A 22,749-nucleotide genomic window follows, 5' to 3' on the forward strand; every position below is an offset into this window, starting at 1 on the left:
CTAAAATCGGTAAGTTTCTACCTTAGAAAAATATAGTAAGAAGAGCCATTTTAGCCTAAAGCAAGCCACAGAAAATAAATGATGAAAATTACAGCAGAAATCAATGAAATTGAAAAAAGAAAACCAATAGAGAAAATCAACAAACTAAAACTTGGTTTTTTGAAAAGATCAATAAAATTGATAAGTGTCTAGACAGACTATCCAGGAAAAAAAAGAAAACATAAATTACTAATATCAGAAATGATAGAGTGACCATCACTGTCAATCCTATGGACATTCAAAAGATAATAAAGGAATATAATGAATAAATCTCTGCCCACATATTTGATAACTTAGATGAAATAGACCAATTCTTTGAAAGACACAAATTAGCAATACTCACACTAGAAGAAATAGACAATCTTAATAGACCTATATTTTAAAAATTGATTCAATAATTAATAATCTTCCATAAGGAATGCATAAGGGCCAGATGGTTTCATGGGTGAATTCTACCAAATATTTAAGGAAGAAATTATACCAATTCCCTACAACCTCTTCCAGAAAATAGAAGCAGAGAGAATACTACCTAACTCATCCTATGAGGCCAGCATTACTTAAATACCAAAACCAAACACAGACATTATAAGAAAGGAAAATTACATTCTAATGTCTCTCATGAAGATAGATGAAAAAATCCTCAACAAAGTATTAGCAAATAAAAATCCAACAATGTATAAAAGGAATTATAAATCATGACCATATGGGATATATTTCAGGTAGGCAAGGCTGGTTCAACATTCAAAAATCAATGTAATCCATCATAGCAACAGAATAAAGAAGAAAAATTATATGATCGCATCAGTACAAACAGTAAAAACATTTGACTAAATTGAACACCCATTCATGATTTTAAAAAAAGCCTCTCAGCAAACCAAGAATAGAGGAGATCTTCCTCAACTTGATAAAGAACATCTATGAAAGATATATAGCTAACATCATACTTAGTGTGAGAAACGGGATGCTTTCCCTCTATGATTGGGAATAAGGCAAAGATGCCCTTCTCACTACTCTTACTCAACATCCAACTGACCTCTCTAGTGAATAAGACAAGAAAAGGAAATAAACTTTATACATATTGAGAAAAAAGAAACGAAAATCATATCATCTGTGTTTTGTTCACAGATGATATAATTGTCTAGGTAGAAAATTCAAAAGAATTAAAACCGAAAAACTAAGTAACCTCCTGGAACTAATAAGTGATTATAGAAAGGTTGTGCAGGACACAAGATTAATATACAAAACTGAATCACTTTCTTATATACCAGCAATTTACAAGTGGAATTTGAAATTAAAAGCACAATGCCATTTACATTAGCACCAAACAAAATGAAATACTTAGGTAAAAATCTAACAAAATATGTACAGGATCTTATATGGAAAACTATAACACTCTGATTAAAAAATCGAAGAAAATATAAGTAAATGGAGAAAGGTTCCATGTTTATGAATGGGAAGACTCAATATTGTTAAGATGTCAGTTATTTCCAGCTGGATCTATAGTTACAATGCAATCCAAATAAAAAAACCCAGCAAGTTATTTTGTGTATATCAACAAACTGATCCTAAAGTTCATATGATAAGTCTAAGTCCAGAATACACAAGACAATATTAAAGCAGAGGAATGAACAGAAGAAGGAGGAAGAGGAGGAGAATAATAACAGTAACAGCAATAAAGTTGGAGGACTGATGCTATCCAACTTCAAGAATCACTGTAAAGCTAGAGTAATCAAGAGAGTGTGGTATTGGTGAAAGAATAAACAAGTAGATCAATGAAACAGAATGGAGAGCCCAGAAATAGACCCTCTCAAATATGGTCAACTCATCTTGAACAAAGGAACAAAGGTAGAGTAACGGAGAAAGGATAATTTATTCAACAAATGATGCTAGAACAACTGGATATTCATATGCAAAGAAAAAATAATGAATCTAGACATAACTTTACACCTTTTAAAGATTAACTCACAATGGATGACAGACTTAAATGTAAAATTCAAAACTATAAATTTTCTAGAAAATAACATAGGAAAACATCTAAATCACCTCTGGTTTGATAATGAGACCTTAGTTATAACAATAACAATATGATCCCTAAAAGAAAATATTAATAAGATGCATTTTAGTAAAATTAAAACTTCTAGGGGGCCGGCCCCGTGGCATAGTGGTTAAGTGCGCACGCTCCACTTCGGTGGCCCGGGTTCGCGGGTTCGGATCTGGGTGTGGACCTACACTACTTGTCAGCCATGCTGTGGTGGTGACCCACATTCAAAATAGAGGAATATTGGGACAGATGTTAGCTCAGGGTTAATCTTCCTCAAGCAAAAAAAAAAAAGAAAGAAAATTTAGAACTTCTGCTCTGTGAAAGATACTGTCGAGAGACTGGAAAGATAAGGCACAGGCTGAGAGGAAATATTTACAAAGCACATATCTGATAAAGAACATATTTAGAATATACAAAGAACCCTTAAAACTCAACAACAGGAAAATAAACAAGCCAAGTAAAAAGTAGGCAAAAGATCTGAACAGACACTTCACCAAAGAATATGTACAAATGGCAAATAAGTATATGAAAAGATGCTTAACATCATATATCACTAGGGAATTGCAAACTAAAACAACAAGATATGACTACACACCTTTTAGAATAGCTAAAATCCAAAAAAACTGGCAATATCTACTGGTAAAGACATGGAGCAGCAGGAACTCTCATTCACTGCTGGTGGGAATAAAAAATAATACAACTTTGGAAGATAGTTTGGCAGTTTCTTAAAAAGCTAAACATAAACTCATCATACAGTCTAGCAATCACTCCTTTAGGTACCTGAGTTAAAAACATGCCCACACAAAACCTTCATGTGAAAGTTTTAGCAGTTTTATTCATAATGGCCAAAAATCGGAAGCAACCAAAATATCCTTCAATAGGTAAATGGATAAACAACCAGGGTGTATCCATACAATAGAATATTATTTAGCAATAAAAAGAAATGAGCTATTAAGCCGCAGAAAGAAAAGGAAGAACCTTAAATGCATATTGCTAAGTGAAAGAGCTAGTCTTAAAAGGCTACATACAGTATAGTTCCAATCATATGACAGTCTAGAAAAGGACAAACTATGAAAACAGAAAAAACACCAGTAGCTACCAGGGGTTAGGAGGTTGGTGGGGGAGGAGGCGGGTAGAGGAGGAAGAGATGAATAAGCGAAGCAGAGGGGAATTTTTAGGGTGGTGAAACTATTCCGTATAGTACTGTAATGGTGGATACACAATAATATGTATTTTTCAAAACCCATAGAACAGTAAAACACAGAGTGAATCTTAATGTAAACTGTAGACTTTAGTTAATAGTTATGTATCAATATTGGTTCATTAATGTAACACATATACCACAAAGGCAAGATGTTAGAAAAAACTGTAGGGAGAAGAGGTATATGGAACTCTCTATACTATTTGCTTAAATTTTCTGTAAATCTAAAATTATTCCAAAAAATAAAATTTAATAATTTAAAGATAAAATAAAGGAAAATTACATCTCCAGTGTTTTCACAATTGCTTTCAGAGCAGAATCTTTCTTGAGATAGTTACTATGTTGACAACAGGGTCTTTTTCCTTAAGCCTTCCTGACTAAGCTCCATAACTCCATAAAATTTCCCTCCTGGAGTGTCTTTGTCTTATGCACCAAAGATTTTTGTCTTTAATGTACTGTCCACTGACCAAAAGTTTAGTCATGGAATGTTGGGCAGTGTACTTGATCATTCTTGACATGGTCACAGACAGATAGTCTTTTTGTAGGTTTTCGGTTATGTGTGGGGGTGAGAAGAGTTGGGAGGCAGGAGAGTGTTCTCTCTGCTTCTTTCTGAGCACAGTGCTTGTGATTGATACCTCAGTGCCTGTCTCTCCTGAAATCTTCTCCTTTTCAGTTGTGGAAAAAGACACATTCATCATGAGTGAATTGACCTATTTAAAATGCATCAAACTATCACATCTTTAAAGCCTTGTCAAGACCAGGCTTTCCTCAAGAAAAGTACTTTATGATCCAATGGTTTCACTTGCAGAAAAATTTTTTTTCTTGAATTTGACCTGAATGAATTATACGCCATTTGACCTACCTATTCCATTTTTCAGTGTGAACATTGATCCATATCTTTAGTTAGTTCTTTTCTATGTGGATACAGCCACTTTGCTCTTAGCTGAGTACGTCTTAGCATATATTTACAATAAAAATATATTTGTTTCTTCTCTTCTTTCACCCTTTTTTCTTCATAATTTCTAATTTTTTACTTCTTTCTCATTAGTTGCACAAAATAGTCTGCTAGCTTCTCTCTCATCAAAAAAATTTGCTAAATCTTTCTCCTTGAACTGTTAGATGGCTCAGAATATGACAAATCATAAGGCTGGAAGTACATTCCTACAGTGTAATTTTATATACTAACTTGATTGGCTTTATTAGAGCCAGGCTCAAGTCTGGCTAGGTAAACCAGATAGTCTCGCAACTGAGAGGACTTGGGAAGAACAACCACTCAGAAAATATGAAAACAACAATAATTTATGTCAAAGGTGCTAAAAAGTATACAGGCCCAGTTAGGCCTAGAGACTTCCACATTTCTCCCATAACATCACTTATTAAACTATGTTGCAACTGTCTGTTTATTTCTCTGTCTCACCCCTCTTTGGTCTTTATGAGAACAGAAATCATGTCTATAATTTTCACCATTTTATTCCTAGCACCTAGCAAACTGCGTGGTTATATTAGGTGCTCATTAAATAATTATGAACTAAAGTAAGTAAGTAGACTAGATAATCTACTCAAATTGAAAAGTTTCTAGCAATGTGCCAGGGAATCATACTCTATTAAAGAATCTTCTCCATCCATTCATCTCCAGCCAAACCTCAAGCAAGTATAATTAAATATTTCCTGTTATTTAAAAAGTATCTAAAAATTTATTTATTAACAAATTCTGAAGCACAAACAAATGTCTCTTTGACCTTCCATATTCTTTCTACTTACCTTACCTCATGTGCCCATTTCTTAATAGACCCACTGTCCTCTCCTAACTCCCTCTATACAGTCATGTACCACATAATGACGTTTCAGTCAATGACAGATCTCATATACAACAGTGGTCCCATCAGATTAGTACCATATAGCCTAGGTGTGTAGTAGGCCATACCATCTAGGTTTGTGTAAGTGCACTCTATGATATTTGCACAATGACAAAATTGCCTAACAACACATTTCTCAGAATGTATCCCCATTATTAAGCAATGCATGACTTTGTTTACAATTATTCACACTAAGAAATAAATTATTTATAAAAGCTTAACTATTTTAAGTATATTTGCAGTTTAATAGAATTCAGAGCCCAATCTGGTGATGAAGTGCCTACACAAGTCTTGCCCATTTAAAAAATAGAGTTGTCTTTCTCTTATTGGTGTGTAGGAGTTTTTATATATTCTAGTTATAGGTTCCTTGTCAGATGTACGTATTACAAATATCTTCTCCTACTCTGCAGCTATCTTTCATTCTCTTAGTTGTTTTTGGATAAACCAAAATATTAAATACAAATCAAGTCCCATGAACAATATTTATCTTTATGGTTAGTGCTTTTGTGTTCTGTTAAGGAAATTACCTATCCAAAGTTCTTAAAGATATTACTTCATTTTACCTTCTAAAATAGTTATTGTTTTGCCACTCTTATTTAGGAATACAATCCATGTGAAATTGTTTTTGTGTGTGAAGTCATTTTTTTTAATATATGTATTCAATTGATCCAGCTTGTTGGTTCACAAACAACGGATTTAACAAACAAGGGAACTGACAAACAATGCTTGTCTTGAGCGACTGCAAGATGAGTAGATCTCTGCAACTGTCTACCAGAATCTTTAAAGTTTATATAGAGGCCTTAACTGGGTTTAGTCACATATACTGTCAAGATGGTGTCAGCAACACATTGCTTTCTCAAGGCTGTGTCCTTGAAAATGGCTCTCCCTGTGGGAATGGTGAGCAGCATGTACATTCCAAGGACATATGAGGGGGTGGGGAGCCTCCAATTGCCTGAGTCTAGCTCTCGGGTCAACTGGCAGTCACGTCTTCTCGATGACCTCCTCCAGCACAGTTCCATTTATTTCCTCCACTGCACTGCACTCGCACATTGACCATACATCAAATGAACCCATGTCTTAACCTTAGATTACTTCATAAAGCTGAGTCTAAACCAAGGGCTTGTATGTAGATAGTTTATTTTGGAAAGTTATTCCAGAAAACTAAGAAAAGTCTAAGAAGAGTGGAAGAGGTAAGGAAGGAAAGGTAGTAATGAGATGTTTATCATTGAGTAACTGGGCTCAGTCCCACTGAAGAACAGTGTAGAATGTGTCTCAGAATTGTCCACCCTTGACATGAAAGAGAGGAATATTTATCCACTGATTCCCATTCCCTGATTGATAGTTGTCCCAAAGATGTTAAATCCCTTGCAATTTCAGATGTGCATGCATTAGAATGGCCAAGTGGGCTAATGCCAGCAGACAAGCTACACATAGCCACAGACAAGCTATGAGGCAGCAAACAATAGATCCACGGTGCAGATGAGGTGAGGTGTTGATGGCTCCATCTTCTTGCAGCTAGTCACTGTAATGCCTAGAATAAAAAGGTGGACAGAGGAGATGTGGATCAGGACATACAAAATACCTGATACAGTTCCCCTCTTATACCAGTCAGATCTGCTCAAATCCAGTCCATCATGGAGATGTCAAGTGACCTGCTGCAATCCATAAAATAATCTGAATACAAAAGTCTGCAATTAACAGCTGTTTTGAAGCTCAAGTTGATATTTATTATCGTTCTCCTTCATCAACACTTCTAGATTTCCCTCACCCACAGACATCATTTCAGGTGTCCCAGGTGGCATGTCCCAAAGGTGACATTGATTTTCATTAATGAGTCAATGCATTCATTTGATTAACACTTTCTGAGCACGCAACTTCTTATTTATGCTTAAAAATGGTCATGGAAACAGCAAGAGACACTCTAATGAATCCTCTGAGTTTCAGGTATATTCTTCTCCCCTCCATTTTTTGAGCAAAAACTGTAGCAACTCTTGGTAACGAGTTAACTATCCTTACCAATATTATTTTTTTATCTGCTCGTCACTTGCATGAGAAGAGCAAAAAGACAAGACGGTAGTCATAGTGTCAAATTCAACAGCATCCTTATTCTATCGTCTAGCAGAAGCATCCCACTAACCCTGGGAAATAGACCATTTAATCTAGAAGAATCCAAACTTGTGAAGAAAGGATGAATCTTTGCAGGGTTTTTCTTCTATCCTCTCCATGTATCTTTCTAAGTCATCAGACTTAGCTACCTCCTGTATATGAGGTCAAATTAGTATGAAGTCATCAACGAAGTGCCCAACAAGATGTTCTGTGAATGTCAAAATAATTAAGTTCTCTTTGGACTATGTTATGATCAAAAGTAGAGAGTTAACATCGTCCTAGAACAAGGCTGAATATGTACAACTGTCCTTTGCACATGAATATGAACATTTTTTATTACAGTTGGACAATGGGAAAAATGCATTCACCATATCAACAGTTACTGTGTTGATACATTCCAGAGAAGGTGCATTTAGTTAGTTTAATAGTAGTTCAATATTCCAGTGACCATGCCTATAATATGAAACCCTGTCTCCCACATACAACTGATTGATTAATCCAAGGGAAGACCTCTGATCTAGTTGGACCAGTCAGATTCTTTTAGGGAATATTGTGTTTAGACCAGAGTGAAACAGAAGCTGGAAGTCAGGAGATTGATGCTGTTAATGACAACTACCTAGAGAGAATATCAGGAAACTCTTGATACTAAGATCCCTGGAAGGCTACCTTTTTTGCTTTCCTTTCTGAGTCCTTGGTTGTTTAATTTTTCCTTCAATTTTGTGTGATGGTTCAATATTCCTCGAATAAATTTCTCATTTTCTTTAAGGTAAATAGAGATGAATTTCCTTATTTATAACCAAGTAATACAATAAATAATATGCATCGTTTAAAAAAGTTAACAGAGTGTACCAGCCCAATGTCATGAAAGATATTCCAATATTTAGCTTTTATGGTCCTTATTTTGCCCACCAGTTTTCTTTCCTCATACACTAGTGAGTAAAGTGATATCATTTATCTATTTAAAATACGCTTACAGGTTTATAAACATGTTTTGGGACAAAGGAGCCAATTGCTTTGCCAAGTAGCAAGTAGTTTCATTTTTGTTTAGTAAACATACCTGGCAATTACACTTGCGCAAGATGGTGATTTTGTTCTCCCCAATCAATAGAAGAAGAATTCATTCAAGAGTCTAAGTTAAGGAAGGAGCAGAAATAAATAGAAATGAGTACTTGGAAAGGAATTATATTTACCAAGTTATGTTTGCTGTTCTATTAATTCTATGGGATATTATTTAATATATCAGGAAAAAAAATACCCCTCAATAATTAAACTGAAGAAATGTTGAGTTAAACCAGATAACAGATCAGTCTAATGCCGGTCTTCTCGGAGACTTTAATATTCACTTCATGCTATGAATATCATATAAGAATTAAGGTTCAGGAAGAATTAAGGTTCTAAAGTATCTACTTTGTGGAATGCTCTACTTGGGAGATAAAGAATTCCTGAAGTTCGGAGTTTGTATTCTCTTTACCTTTGAAGAACTAAGTCCTGGAACATAATGATGTATAATAAATGTTGAATAAATGAGTGAGTGAGTAAGTATTTGAGTGAATGGTTAAACTGATGTCATCACAGTGATGAGAAGATGTGATTGATTTGGAGTTGTTTATAGTTTTTATATCTTTTTAATAAAAGTTGTTGCATGATTGCAATATAGTATGGGTACTATATAAATTATAAGTTTAATAAGTATTAATTCATTCAAACCTCAATCAAAATCCCATGACATAGGTATTACTGTGATTTCCCATTTTATCGATGAACAAATAGAAGCTTAGAAAGTTTAAGTAACTATCTAAAGATACACTACACAACCAATAGCTGAAAGCCCAGTGTCTTCTGCCTCTGCATCCTGCATTCATAATGATGATGCCTCTGCTTTTGTCTCAAATGTTCTGCCATTTGATTAAAACCCTAGTAGGCATAAGATATGAATAAGCCCAATTTTTCTTTCCTTTTGGAATTGAGATAGAAAAAAAATCAGAGACCAAAGATTAAGACCAAAGATTATCTCCCACTCAATGAGGCTGAAAGGTGTAGTGGACACCTCCAGACAGGGGTCAATGAAAACTGGGCTCCATCTCAGCTCTGAAGCCTACCGGAACTTTCAGTTTCATAATTTGTAAAATGGAGACAAGACTTACATTATAGAGTTGTTCTGGGGATTAAAAAATTATACATATAAAGGGACAAGCATGATAACTAGATTATCGGCTCTAGAGCCAGACTACCAGAATTTGAATTCCAGCCCCAATATTTTCTAGCTGAGTTATCTTCTGCAAGTTATTTAACCTATCTTTGCCTAGTTTCCTCATCTGTAAACTTGATTGGTAGTAGTCTCTACCACATAGAGTTGTGAGAGAATCAGATGAGTTAATATACATAATGCACTTAAGTCAGTGTCTCACTCATAGAAAGCACTATGTACAGGTTAGTTACATTAGGTAATCTTACAATGGTACCTTTTACATGTATTGGTTCCATTAGCATGCAGAAAAAGCATGAGGCTTTGATAAGCCCTCATTTGATTAGTCTCTGCCATTACTAGCCATTTGACATTGTCAATTGTTTAATTTTTCTGATCGTTAGTTTTCTCTGTTGTAAAATGCAAACAAAAAAACTTTATTTCACAGAGTTTTCAAGATGATTAAACTTCTTATCATATGCAAAGCCTGGTACATAGAAGTTTTTCAATAAAAATTAGTAGTTTCCTCCCTTCCATCTTTCCTTCCTCCCTTCCTTTCATAGTAGGCTTGCTCTCTGAAAGTCTTAAATACCAAGTAAAGATATACTTTCAACAATTTGTGGTGAATCTTTCAAAGATACAGTCACAAAGTATAATAATGCCTTCCAGAGGGCTTTGGATATTAATTAATTTCACTCAAGATACTGTGATAGGAAATATAACATATTGAAATATTTCATTCTCTCTTGGAGGCATATATATTTTTTTCAACTGGTATATTATACTAATAAATTTTGCTACTTGCCTTACCAGGATGCTTACAAGTGGTAAATAAAGACCTGAGAGAACAAGGTAAATATTCTCCAAATCTTGAGAATATTTTAGAGATGGCAAGATTCTGTTTTTCTTGATCAAACAGTAGATTTTCTTCCAATCCTCTGATTTAATATAAGTCTAAGGAGGCAGAGAAGTCTTGAGTCAGATGATCTGTTACTAATGCTAAACCTCTAGGGTCCCATGAACTTACCGATAGCCTCATGTACAATCCTCAACACAAGCGTTATGGAAAAATTGTCATTATAAATTGCATTGATGCTGTGATTAAAAGCAATCTTGCTTTATGTCCTCTAAGAGGCTTAAAATATTACAACCTGGAGACATATAAAGATGTTCTAACCATTCAGCACTAATAACGCCTTATATGTATATTGAATTTTATAGTTCACAAAGGAATTTTACATATATTATCACACATCATCTCTGTGAAGTAAGCAGCACAAGTTTTATCATCCTAATTTTATAGATTAAGAAACTAAGACAAAGACTGGTAAAATGGTATGCCCAAAATTTCACAACTTGTCAGTAGAGACACTACTGGGACACAGGCTTTATCTTAGTCTAAAAAATGTTATTTCTGGTATATATGCCACTTCCCAACAATTTAAGGGAAAAAAACCCACACCTCTTCAGATATAAAAGAACTGAGTGGTGACATTTTAAAAATAAAGTCATTTATCATTGCTAGTGATGAATCCTGGGTTAGGCTTATTAGTCAAATTAAATCCTTTTGGCCAAAAAAAGATCACCTGCTCTATCCTCATTGTCCAATTCTCCCTGATATCTGGTTACAGCAATGGTCCTTTGAACCCAACCTTCCCCTCTGAACCATCTCCATGTGTCATGATAACAACAAATCTGCCCAATTCGTCCCCCATTCTCTGAAATAAATGTATGGTAGAAATAGAACCAACTCCTATCAATCCCTCAATAGTTTTTTTTTTTTTTTTTTTAATTTTCCCCTCATTTTTAAACTATACTACAAAGTACCTTGAAATCTGTAATCTACATGAAGGAAGAGATATAAAAATCTACCAATAATCTTTGCCCTTTACAGGACAGTTGGGGGTTGCTTCAAATTCCCTGTGATCAGCTGACAGTTGACAATGGGGATGACTAGAGTTAAAAACAAATAAGGAAAAAAACAACTATTTGTATTGGGCATTAACTTTTCTTTAGAAAAACACCAATGCATAAAGCTACACGCACCACTGTGTTCATTGCAGCATTATTCACAATAGCCGAGACTAGGAAGCCACCTAAGTGCCCATCAAGGGATGAATGGATAAAGAAGATGTGGTATATATACACAATGGAACACTACTCAGCCATAAGAAATGATGAAATCCAACCATTTGTGACAACATGGATGGACATTGAGGGTATTATGCAAAGTGAAATATGTCAGAGGGAGAAGGTCAAATACCGTATGATTTCCTTCATTAAATAGTAGATAATAAGAACAATAAACACATAGAGACAGAGATTGGATTGGTGGTTACTAGAGGGGAAGGGGGGAGGGAGGAGGGGGAAAGGGATAATTCGGCACATGTGTGTGGTGATGGGTTGTAGTTAGTGTTTAGGTGGTGAACATGATGTAATCTATGCAGAAATAGAAGTATAATGATGTACACCTGAAATTTATACAATGTTATAAACCAATGTTACTGCAATAAGAAAAAATTTAAAAAAAAAGAAAAGAAAAACAGCAGAAGTGTTAGATTTTAAAACAAAGTACCTTCAGTTCTAAAAATGACTTTTAAGTAATGTGTGAGTGTGTGTGTTTTAAATCAAAGAAGAGAGCCATCACTTAAAAGAAAATTTACACTTGCATTTAAAAGCAAGAAAAAACGTCCTCATCTCTGGCACATAAAAACTTTTATATTCACAATATTATTTATTCATTGACTTTTTCTATCATTGCTATTCCCTCGACCGTTCTTCACCCTTTTGAAACAGGACATGACAGCAGCAATGGCTGCATTGGTGAGAGAAACCCAGAGGGGAAACAATCTTGCTTATTTTTATAGCACTAGGGTTCTCTCCTTACGTTCACATCTTTGGAACTACCATCTGTGCTAAGGAGAGATAGGTGGGGGAGAGCAATGAGACACAATTGAGAGGAAAGGCAACGATTCCAGGGAGGAAGCTAAATTACCCAGCTGTCAGAGTTTTAGGTGCTGAAAATGTCATTTTCGTAAATAATCCAAGCCTCTCTTTTCAATTGGAAGATGCGCCTTTTCTCGGTGGTCTTGCCCCTACTGATGTTTGGGGGCAGGGGACAGGCAGTATATCAGTGGCGCCACACCCAACTGTGAACCCAGATTTGCAAAAGTCAAAGGGCCTCACTGCACAGGACAAATAGATGTCTTTTTTTTGTTTCCAGAAAATTTGACTAACTAGAATGTGGCTAGTTACCTCTCCATTCTTTATTCAGGGTTGTAAATTTAAAATGTTTGTCCCTAGGCAAACGTCCTTGGCATATAGAGGAACCCCCAAGATGCATTAAGAGGAGGGAACACAAAGGGGCAAGGAGTGTTTTAGTAATTTAGAATCGTAATAGTTATTGTTAAATCTGATTATTTTATATTAATTTTACAATAAAAATAAATACATTGGAATGGGAATTTAAAACAATCTCAGCATAGCTCAGAAATCTCTTAATTTCACATTTTTTAATGAAGGCTAGAAAAAAGGGATAAAATAACATCAAGGCAATTTTAGAAGAAAAATTCTATGGTAGTATAGAAATTTCCAGTTAGAAGCATTTGATAGATCATTTCCTATTATCTCTTTATCTCTCACCGTTTAATTTACAGATCCCAAGTCTTAACCCCAGAGAAAATTCCTAACTTGCTAATTAAAGGTGGAGCTAGGTCCAAAAACCGTGTCTGAATCTTAAAACAATTTTTTTTCTTTATACCAAGTAGCATTCATTAAATAAAATTTTATTGTGAGTTTATATATCAAACTAAATCAATCAAACCAAGCTAAATCAATCTAAATTTTACAAGGAGCTGAAAATATTTTTTCTATGGTTTATCTAGAATCAAGAGGTTAAACACTTGAAAATTTCCTAGGCTTGTTACCCTCCCCATTTTTTTCTAACTAGCAAAAAAATTATTTTTTGTCAATTAGAAGTTAGAAAATAACCACTTTTTTTAATGTTTAATTGTGATAAAAACTGAATTTTACTTTTGACTATAACTAGGAAAATCAAAGTCAAAGATGGCAAATCCTAGTAGCGTTTTGTCATCTTTTAAATAAAAGACATAGCAAGTTCATTACCTCTGAAGCCTCACCCATTTCTTCATGCGTATAGATTTGCCAATTGGGCCATTCAGGGACTATTAGTCTCAGATTCCCATACAAATATAGGAAATATAACTTTGGCTCTTGATCAAAAACATATTCTCAATGTGCTCATGAAATAGCGAAAAAATGAAAAGAAATAATCTTCCCAAGCACTGGGCTTGTTATTACCTTATTTTCAATTCCATATGTCAAATGGAATCCTGGAGGGATCAGATATAATACTGGAAAGTACATTACAAGGGGAAAAAAAACTTTCTATTAGTCTGATGATAAAACTAGGTGAACAAATGCCCCTTTTCCTTCTCTCATTTTCTAGTGTGGCTTCCTGCCTGCAGGTAAAGGTGTAAATTACAAATAGAAGCAATTGAGTATCTATGTATCTGTCTATTAGTTTATGACTACCCAGCCAATTTAAAATGAAACGTTCAACTATGTTTCATTTTATTACCTCCAGTGGGAAGGAAAAAAAAACAATAAAAAAGTGATGGGTGTAGAGTTATAAGAGCTACTAAGACAGTATCACTACAATCTCAAAATGCTTTCATTCATAGAAAAATCCATGGTCAATCGTTTGACTGTGTCATCATATCAAAATGACTGTTAAAAAAAAAAAAAAAAAAGAAAATATCCAGGTAATTGGGTGAATTTTTCATTTTCTGTTTGATGATCTAGTAAAATGTAGATAGTACTGAAATCCATTGTTAAAAAGAAATGGTTTATTAATGAGTCATGAATTAAAGACTGGAATATTTTAAGTACAAAAAACGTTTAAATGCCATATTCATTATCAAGCTTCAGGCTAAGTTAGAAATTTCTAAAATTGCTTAATTTGGGTACTTGTGTAAGGCCATGCCTCACTCTGAGTCTGATAAGATCAGACACTTTCAGAAACAGATCTGGTTTAGATGGATGTGTTCAATTAGAGCAAATGGTTTTAACAAATAGTAAGAGTGAGTAATTTTAGTTCTTGAAACTACTAGTAATTATTGATTGTAAGTTTGGGAAAAGAAAGATTTTGAAAAATAGGATTTGTCATGAAGTGATTTTATGTTCATTTGGTCATTTTAAAATTTCAGTTTAAAAATTATCAGATATTAAGTTGCATAAATCTGGAAAGGACTTTGGGAAACACTCATTCAAAATGTGTCTACAATTAGTCTCTCTGGCTCTGCTTCAAGGTTAGAATGACTTTGAGAAGTGCTATAATCACTTTTCACAAACTAGAGCCTATGGTGGGTTGAAGCCATTCTCTGGTAACCAACTCTTTGAACTAGACTGTTCTAATTCTACTCCATTTATTTGGAGCAACTACTTAGGGCATTACTATTCACCACATTCACTTTCTGCCTTGCCTTTGTCAGATACTGGCCAGAAATGGTGTTTCACCATCTAGCATAATAAACCTGGGTCAGAGGATGGGAGCTGACCAAGTAGTTTTAACATCTTCATGCCAGAGCTGCTACCTGGTGTCCAGGGGTCAAGGATGATGAAGGACAGTGGGCCAAAAGTGCAAGAGAGGTGGAGGTCACCAGTGAATGTAAGTTCCTTGGGGGCAAGGCTCATGTCTGTTTTGTTCACTACATCTCAAGTGTGTAGAACATTCTTAATAAATATTTGTTGAGTAAATAAATGAATAATGTTAAGCAGAAGGCAGGACTGAAGAGGAAAAATAAGAGGAAGAAAGTCCACCCTGATTCACTTTTCTTCTTATCAAAACTCTTTTCAAACTATATATCATAACTTTTCTTAGGCAGTCAAGGAAAATAATAGTTATTTTTATAAAACATCAATCATGTGAATATGAGATATAAGTTAGATAATACTATCAATTCCTGTTTCCTTGGCAAACATTACCCTATTCCCCAGTAAATGTGGAATTAGCTTCAGAATCCTTCTTAACACAGTGTGCCAGGGATCTACTACTTGTAATACCAGTGATAAGTGAGAGAAAACCTACCCATTCCCAATGTGGAGGAAACATGTGGATTGGTCTTCTAAAAAGTTCTAGTTTTACAACAAAAACACAAGCAACAAAGTAGATAAATGGGACTTCATGAAAGATAAAAACCTTTGTGCTTCAAAAGACACTATCAAGAAAGTGAAAATACAACTCACAGACTGGAAGAAAATATTTGCAAATCATATATCTGAAAGAAGACTTGAATCTAGAATATAAAAAGAACTATTAAAACTCAACAATAAAAAGCCAAATACCCAATTTAAAAATGGACAAAGGATCTGAATAGGTATTTCTCCAAAGATATATACAAGTGGCTAACAAGCACATGAAAAGAGGTTCAACATCATTATTCATCAGAGAAATGGAAGTCAAAAGCACAGTGTACCACTTCACACCCACTAGGATGGCTAGAATAAAAAAGACAGGCAATAAAAAGTGTTGGTAAAGAGAAATTGGAACCCTCACACACTGATAGTGGCAATGCAAAATGGTACAGTCACATTGGAAAACAGTCTGGCATAAAGGTTAAGCATAGAGTTACCATATGCTCCAGTAATTCCACTCCTAGTGTATACCTAAGAAAAATGGAAATATATATCCAAACAAAAAATTATACACAAATGTTCAAGGCAGCATTATTCCTAACAGCTGAAACATGGAAACAACCCAAATGTCCATCAACTAATGAATGGATAAATAAAATGGGTATATCCATACAACGGAACATTATTCAGCGATTAAAAGAAATGAAGTGCCAATACATGCTACAGCAGGATGAACCTTGAAAACGTAACGCTAAGAAGAAGAAGCTAGTCACAAAGGAAGAATTATTGTATGATTCCACTTACATGAAATGTCAGGAATAGGCAGATCCATAGTAGCTTAGTGGTTGCCTAGGACTGTGGGGATGGAGGGATGGGGTAGAAGGGCAAAAGCTAATGTGTGTGGGATTTCTCTTTGAGCTGATGAAAATATTCTAAAATTGATTATCTTGATGGTTGTACAACTCTGTGAATATACTAAAAGCCATTGAATTTTACACTTTCTGCAAATGAATTGTATGGTATGTGAATTATATCTCAATAAAACTGTTACAAAAAACAATTCCAGTTTAAAGGACTCTCAGAATCTTTTTTTCCACCCTTCACCTAGATAGGACTTTCACTCTCTTTGTGCAATGAAACTAGTTTTGTCTAAAGAGGACCATGATTATCTAGGAAAGGACCTTGCATTAACAAAAAGTTGTTGAAATATTTAGAATTCAACAGAGACATGTACATATAATATAAATGTGTGTCTGTGTGTACATACACATCATACACTCAAATTTATATACACACATACATATATTATAGCAAATAGCCTGAGACACTGTTCAACAGGTTGAGCATTCTTTCTCATTTCAGTCGATCACAGCCAGTTTTCCAATAGTCTCCCTACAGGTTTTATGACCAGGACCAATTAGGCAGCACTGCTTTATTGGATTGTTAAGGGCTGCCAACAGTTTGGTGAATTACACAGCTGTCACGTCAGTACATGAGTGATAGTTGGCAGAAAGACAGTAACAGTAACAAAAGCACACAGTGTAACAATCACAGGAAAAAGAAGAGACTAACTGTTCCAAAGTAGTTGTGGAATCATTACGGGAAAAATAAGCATACTCTAATTTGTGGATATTTCACATATGGAAGCAAGTCAAGAATACAATAGGAACTCAGTAAGTGATTGACCTCACTTCACTCCTCCCAATGCACACACTAGGATCACTTGAAGACCTTACAGGCCTTAAGAACTCTTTCTTTATGGAGATTACACCTAAAAAAAATATCAAACATATAAATATTACCCACATCCTACCATCCCAGATACAAAGAGATGACGAGATAGATATATATCTATATACAGGCACAGATGTATGTCTACATCCTCTATATATAGATTTGTAAAAACAACTTGAAAGCTTTTGTTATAATTTTCTTAATTTCTTGTTTGCTATGTGAATTAGTGCAAGTTCTCTGAAAGGTCCATTGTGAATGCCAAGTCAGAACAAAATGTGCAAGGGATTTATTATGGGAAACCCCTATGTGAGACAAAATGGGGGTCTGGGGAGAGGGGCACCAGGAGAAGCTGGGAGTGTCATCAGATCACAATTACAGTCCGACTCTGAAGGATGGAAAGAGAAAAAGTTCGGTGGAAACCTCCTACACTATTGTGCAGTCTAAGGAAGTTTTGGCAAGGCCTTTGGGAAGTTCTTGACACAAAGTTAGCCATCAGAGGAGTCCAGTGTCTTCCAGAAACAGGCCTACTTTAGTATCTCTGTCTTGCTTAGTCATTGGTTAGGAGCAGTTCATGGGAAACATGGCTTCAGTGCAAATGCATAGATGTCTTTCAGAGCATAGCAGCTGGGGGCCTTGGTCAATTTCCTACAGTTGAAAGTCTACAAGATGTATTGTCATGGTCACCACATTGTGATTCACAAGCCTCATCTATTCTCAGGAATTCTTGCACTGTGATAACCTATGAGATATTTTCAAATGCAAAGAAAGATTATTAATACTTAACGTGGCAGTAATGAAGTTGAAATAATGCTTGATTTGTGGATGCTTAATAAACATTTGTTAATTTTGATTTTGTAATTTTCTTTATTAGATGCAATAGATTAATTGCAGATGTGACCCCAATTCTTCATCCTGCCCTGTATCCACCATCTTTGCAATGTGATCTTGCAACTCCTCCCATCAAGAAGAGTAGTCTATTTTCTCACTCCTTATATGTAGATTAGTTTTTTAAATTGCTTTGGCTGATAGAATGACAGAAAGGATGGGGTGCCTGTTCCAAGTCTAAACCTCAAGAGACTTTGTGGACTACCATGCTCTCTTGTCCTCCTTTACGTTTGCCATTAGAACATACTTGAGCTAGCATCTAAGAAGATGAAACATGCGCAAGAGAGCCAAATTGGTACAGATGTCCCAGCTGAGGCCTCATGGCTAGGAGAGAGTCCAGCGAAGATCAGTAAAGCCACCTAGCAGACCCATAGCTGACTGCAGGCATGTGAGAGCCCTTGCAAGCCCAGCTCAGATCCGCAGAACCACCCAGCTGATTGTTTGACTTGTCATCAATAATAAATGATTATTATTTTAAACTTCTAAATGGTGAGGTGATTTGTTATTCAGCAGTAGCTAATGAATATGTTAGTTATCAAACATCATAAAGCTTATATGTCTAAGCCCTTGACTGGAGTACTCAGCGGATTCACCACCAGGAAACCACACATACACATACACACACCCACACTCAGTCACACAACATGTCAGGGACCAGTGAATGAGGCTTTTACCCGAGTTCTATGCCTTGAGGGAAATCCAGTGTCATTGGTAGCTGTGACTTCAGCCATCATGAGTAGGTTCCCTGTCTAGCTGCCCTATTTATCCCATTATGTGGTGTTGTGACTGCAAAATAGGCCTGGAGACACTGAGTTGTTATTGCCATTGGAGGATGGTACAGAAAAAGATTCTCTCAGATTTCACCAAAAGTTAGGAGGAGATGATTTAGATTCCAATCTAAAGGCATTGAAAACCAACTATTTTCATCTGCCTATTTGGGCCTTTGTAATAGGTCTGGGAACCCAAAGGGGTAAAAAAGTGATCCGTATCCATGGACAATATTTAAAGGTTAATGAACAAGAAAATTATTATTATAGCACAAAAAGTTCCATTTTCATCTGGAAACACCATAGCAGTAAAATATCTGAGTTTAGCATAGTACTTGGAATCGTAATCTTCTATTTTTGTATCTCCTTAATCTTCTGTTTTTGTATCTCCATCTGCAATGGACTCTATATTAAATAAATTAAATATTTTAATTTGACCAAGGCATACTGTATATCTATGCTGCCAAGAGGATAATTCTGAGGATGCTTTTATATCTTCATTTAATTTCTGGATAGCAATTTCCTGTTAGGAGACTTACAAACCACATTATTCACAGTCTTAGCCACAAGCTTGAAATAATGTCCGAAAAACATGAAGCCACACATTCCCTACAGTGTCCTCTCTCATACCTATTAACATTTAAACAAAGTCGTTCAGATCACAGGCCCGTAAAACTAGCACAAACACAGCCAAGCCCCTAGTGCTGCTTTCACACATGAAAGACAAGCATTTGGAGTCCTAGTTTTTGAAAGTACTATGGAGACACAAGATCTGAGCAAATCAGAGACAGAAGGCCTCTAAAACTCCAACCAATCACTCTTTCCCCTGTCTTCTTTCTACAGTCCTTCAGATATTGACTGACAGAATAACTATCCTAAGGCATGGCTCAGATCATGTCATTCCCAGCTTGCAGACCATCACAAACAATAAAAGCCCAAGTTCCCAAACCTGTCTGAGATCTGGCTACTGATTCCCTTACTAGCATTAACCTCTGATGAATTCACTCATTCACCAGACACACCCAACCCTTCATTGTTCTCCCAGTTGATTTTTGAACCTCCTTTTCTGCTTCTGCTAATCCTACCACCCACTGAGAATGCCTCTTCAACTATTTCTGCTTGTAAAAATACTATGGATTTTCCACAACCCAACTCAACAGCCTCAACTCATATAACAAGTTATTTGTAAATGTGCCTATTCCACTTAATACACTATAAAGTCCTTGTGGTTAGGGGAAGTCTATTCATTTTTGCATGCTCAATAACATTTGGATTTGTGCCTAAAGATTACAATAGTAATAGTAATAATAATAATGTAATGATTATATGAGTATGCACGTTATATAGAGAGAGATCTATATATTTCATTTTGCCATCTTCAGATTCAAAATAAGATTACATCTCTCAATATTTAAGTCCTTATGAATATAGTCCTCCAATATTACTATCAAAAAATTCTGGGGCTGGCCCCGTGGCCTAGTGGTTAAGTTCAGTGTGCTCAGTTTCGGCAGCCCTGGTTCAGTTCCTGGGTGCAGACCTACACCACTCATCAGAGGCCATGCTGTGGTGGTGACCCACATACAAAATAGAGGCAAATGGGCACAGATGTAAGCTCAGGGCAAGTCTTCCTCAAGCAGAAAGAGGAAGATTGGCAACAGATTTTAGCTCAGGGTGAATCTTCCTCAAGCAAAAAAAAAAATTTCTCTTTGTTCCTTTCCTGCTTTCCTCTACTTACGCAGATAAGTTCATATCCCCATATAATAACTCAGTGCAAGGGAAGAGTCATGGATGCAAATGCCTCACCGAGGAAGAACTGAAAAGCTTTCCAGCATCTTAGAAATCTCCATTCTCTACTACAATTGCTATTCTTACCGTAAATGGAAAGAAAAGGAAGTCACTCTTCTTGTGGTTCAATTCAGCCACTGTTTCCTTGTATCTCTATAAAGAAGACTTTGCAAAGTTACATCTTTTTTGCTGACAGAATCTTAAATTCATATGCATTCATATATTTTTCACATTTGTTTCTGAGGAACAAGCAGAACACTTGCATTTTCAAGCTATAGCTTAAGCCTTTGCACAGAACTAGAGGTAGTTATTCCCCTAACACAGCTCAGACCCAGATGCTGACTCCAGGACACTAATCCTTACTCCTCCTCTCCCTACGGTGAGTTTCCCTTCAGGGACCCATAGTCTCTTTTCCTGCTTGACTGCCTCAGTCAGGCCCATACCAGTGTGTCAGAGATGCCACCTCAGAGTTTGAATATTGAAAGGGAAAGAGTCAGAAAAATAAATTTAAAATTGGGGATTTTATTGTATGCACACTATACTTCAATGAAGCTGATTTTCTTAAAAAACAAAAGACCGGAGTCTTAATCCCTTTCTTCCCAGGTGACCTCCTGGTTTTACTACCAATTTGATCACCCCTTCCTCAGTGACCTCAGACCTCCACGTTGCAAAGGTTATGGGCCAAGACAGCCTCTGTTAGGCCAAAGAAACCTCCAGTTGCACCCTCACCTGACAACACACTGATGTGACTAATATCTCTCAAGTTATGTTCTTCCAAAAGAGATTTATTGTCCCTAACTCCAAAAATAAAGGCAACTTGTAAGCAAAAGACTCTCTAACTTAAAAAAAAAAAAAAAAATTGAAAGAAAAGAAGGAAAAAGGGAGAAGAGAGAGAAACCAATAAAACATAACAATTGATCATAATTTCTAAATCTCCTTATGTTCTATTATGTGAGAGGTACTGTGTTAAGCACTTTTTATATAGATTCTGTTTTAATCCTTACAGCAACCTTCTTGTGCTTATTGACTGAAGAACGAGGAATCAAGCAATGAAGAATGTCCGCCGGATCATCCAGCTGATGAATGTCAGATTGAAGGGTAGAATTGAGATCTGTCTGATTCCACTGCCTATATTGTTGGCCATCAAACTCAGCTGCCCCGTTATAGATGCCCTCAGAAGTGGGTTTATTGAATTGTATCAAATGTAAGTAGCTTCATACTACTTTACAGAGGGTAAGCCTGTTTCATGCAGTTTATTATCATACATTTTCCTTATATTGATAAAGATATACAGAACAAATATATATTAAGTGTCTATTCAGGGCACTTTTCTAGGATTAATTAAACTGGGTCCTTCCCTCTATGTCAGCATTTTTGTATTAGCGTCTCTTACATGGCATCCATACATGTTTTCTTCTCTTCCTTTTCCTTCCTATACTGTACCACCAGGGTTTGATGAGGCAGCAGCACGATCCTTCCACTAAAAGCAATTCCTATCTTCCACAATACTGAATCACTGTATTTTTTTAAATAACAATTTTCTGCTGTAACATTTCATAGTGGCTGCAATTGTCATATAGCCATTTTGATCATGCTGCATTCCACAGATCTCTTATGCAACCAGCATCTTTCTCATTCAGGTTTTTTTTTTTTCCTCTCTCATTTCCTGCATATGACTATTTGGTGGAATTGTATTTGGATTCACAAACTATGTTCTTGGACTCAGCAGTTTAAAAAAGATGAAAAAATATGTTTTTGTCTCCTGCATTGCTAGCAGTTATACCAAGTTCTTGCTCTTGCCTTGGGATCATCTTCGGTGTCCAACACAGTGACCAATGAAGTACATTCTTGCCTATAAGTATTAAGAACAGTGACTACACATTGAGAAGCACTCATCCTGGAATAAAGTTTTAAAAAACTTCTTGATTTGTAAATTTCATTAAATTTTATAAAATTTTTGATTTACAAAAACCTCGTACTTTTCCATCATATAG

General features: G+C 35.6%; 1 protein-coding gene across 12 annotated transcripts in view; it reads right to left on the bottom strand.

The window, feature by feature from the left end:
• LOC147916840 (uncharacterized) overlaps positions 1-22,749 on the bottom strand; it is a 181,599-nt gene that overhangs the window by 120,954 nt on the left and 37,896 nt on the right. For 2 of the 12 annotated variants that reach the window (XR_015552476.1, XR_015552475.1), the window contains 2 exons: positions 8,301-8,372; positions 6,258-6,668 (listed from right to left, as the gene is read on the bottom strand). The exons of 9 other annotated variants lie outside the window; for them this stretch is intronic. Coding sequence is in view for 1 of the 3 variants with exons in the window: in XM_087432148.1 (XP_087288274.1) it covers positions 6,583-6,668 (86 nt within the window). In the remaining 2 variants the exon portion in view is untranslated. Of the gene's footprint in view, positions 1-6,257; positions 6,669-8,300; positions 8,373-22,749 lie in introns of those variants that run through there. One more of the 12 variants, XM_087432148.1, reaches the window with a different exon arrangement.

Source organism: Ceratotherium simum, chromosome 6 (genome assembly GCF_057802395.1).
Source record: "Ceratotherium simum simum isolate JZ-2026a chromosome 6, ASM5780239v1, whole genome shotgun sequence".
Classification (NCBI taxonomy): domain Eukaryota; kingdom Metazoa; phylum Chordata; class Mammalia; order Perissodactyla; family Rhinocerotidae; genus Ceratotherium; species Ceratotherium simum.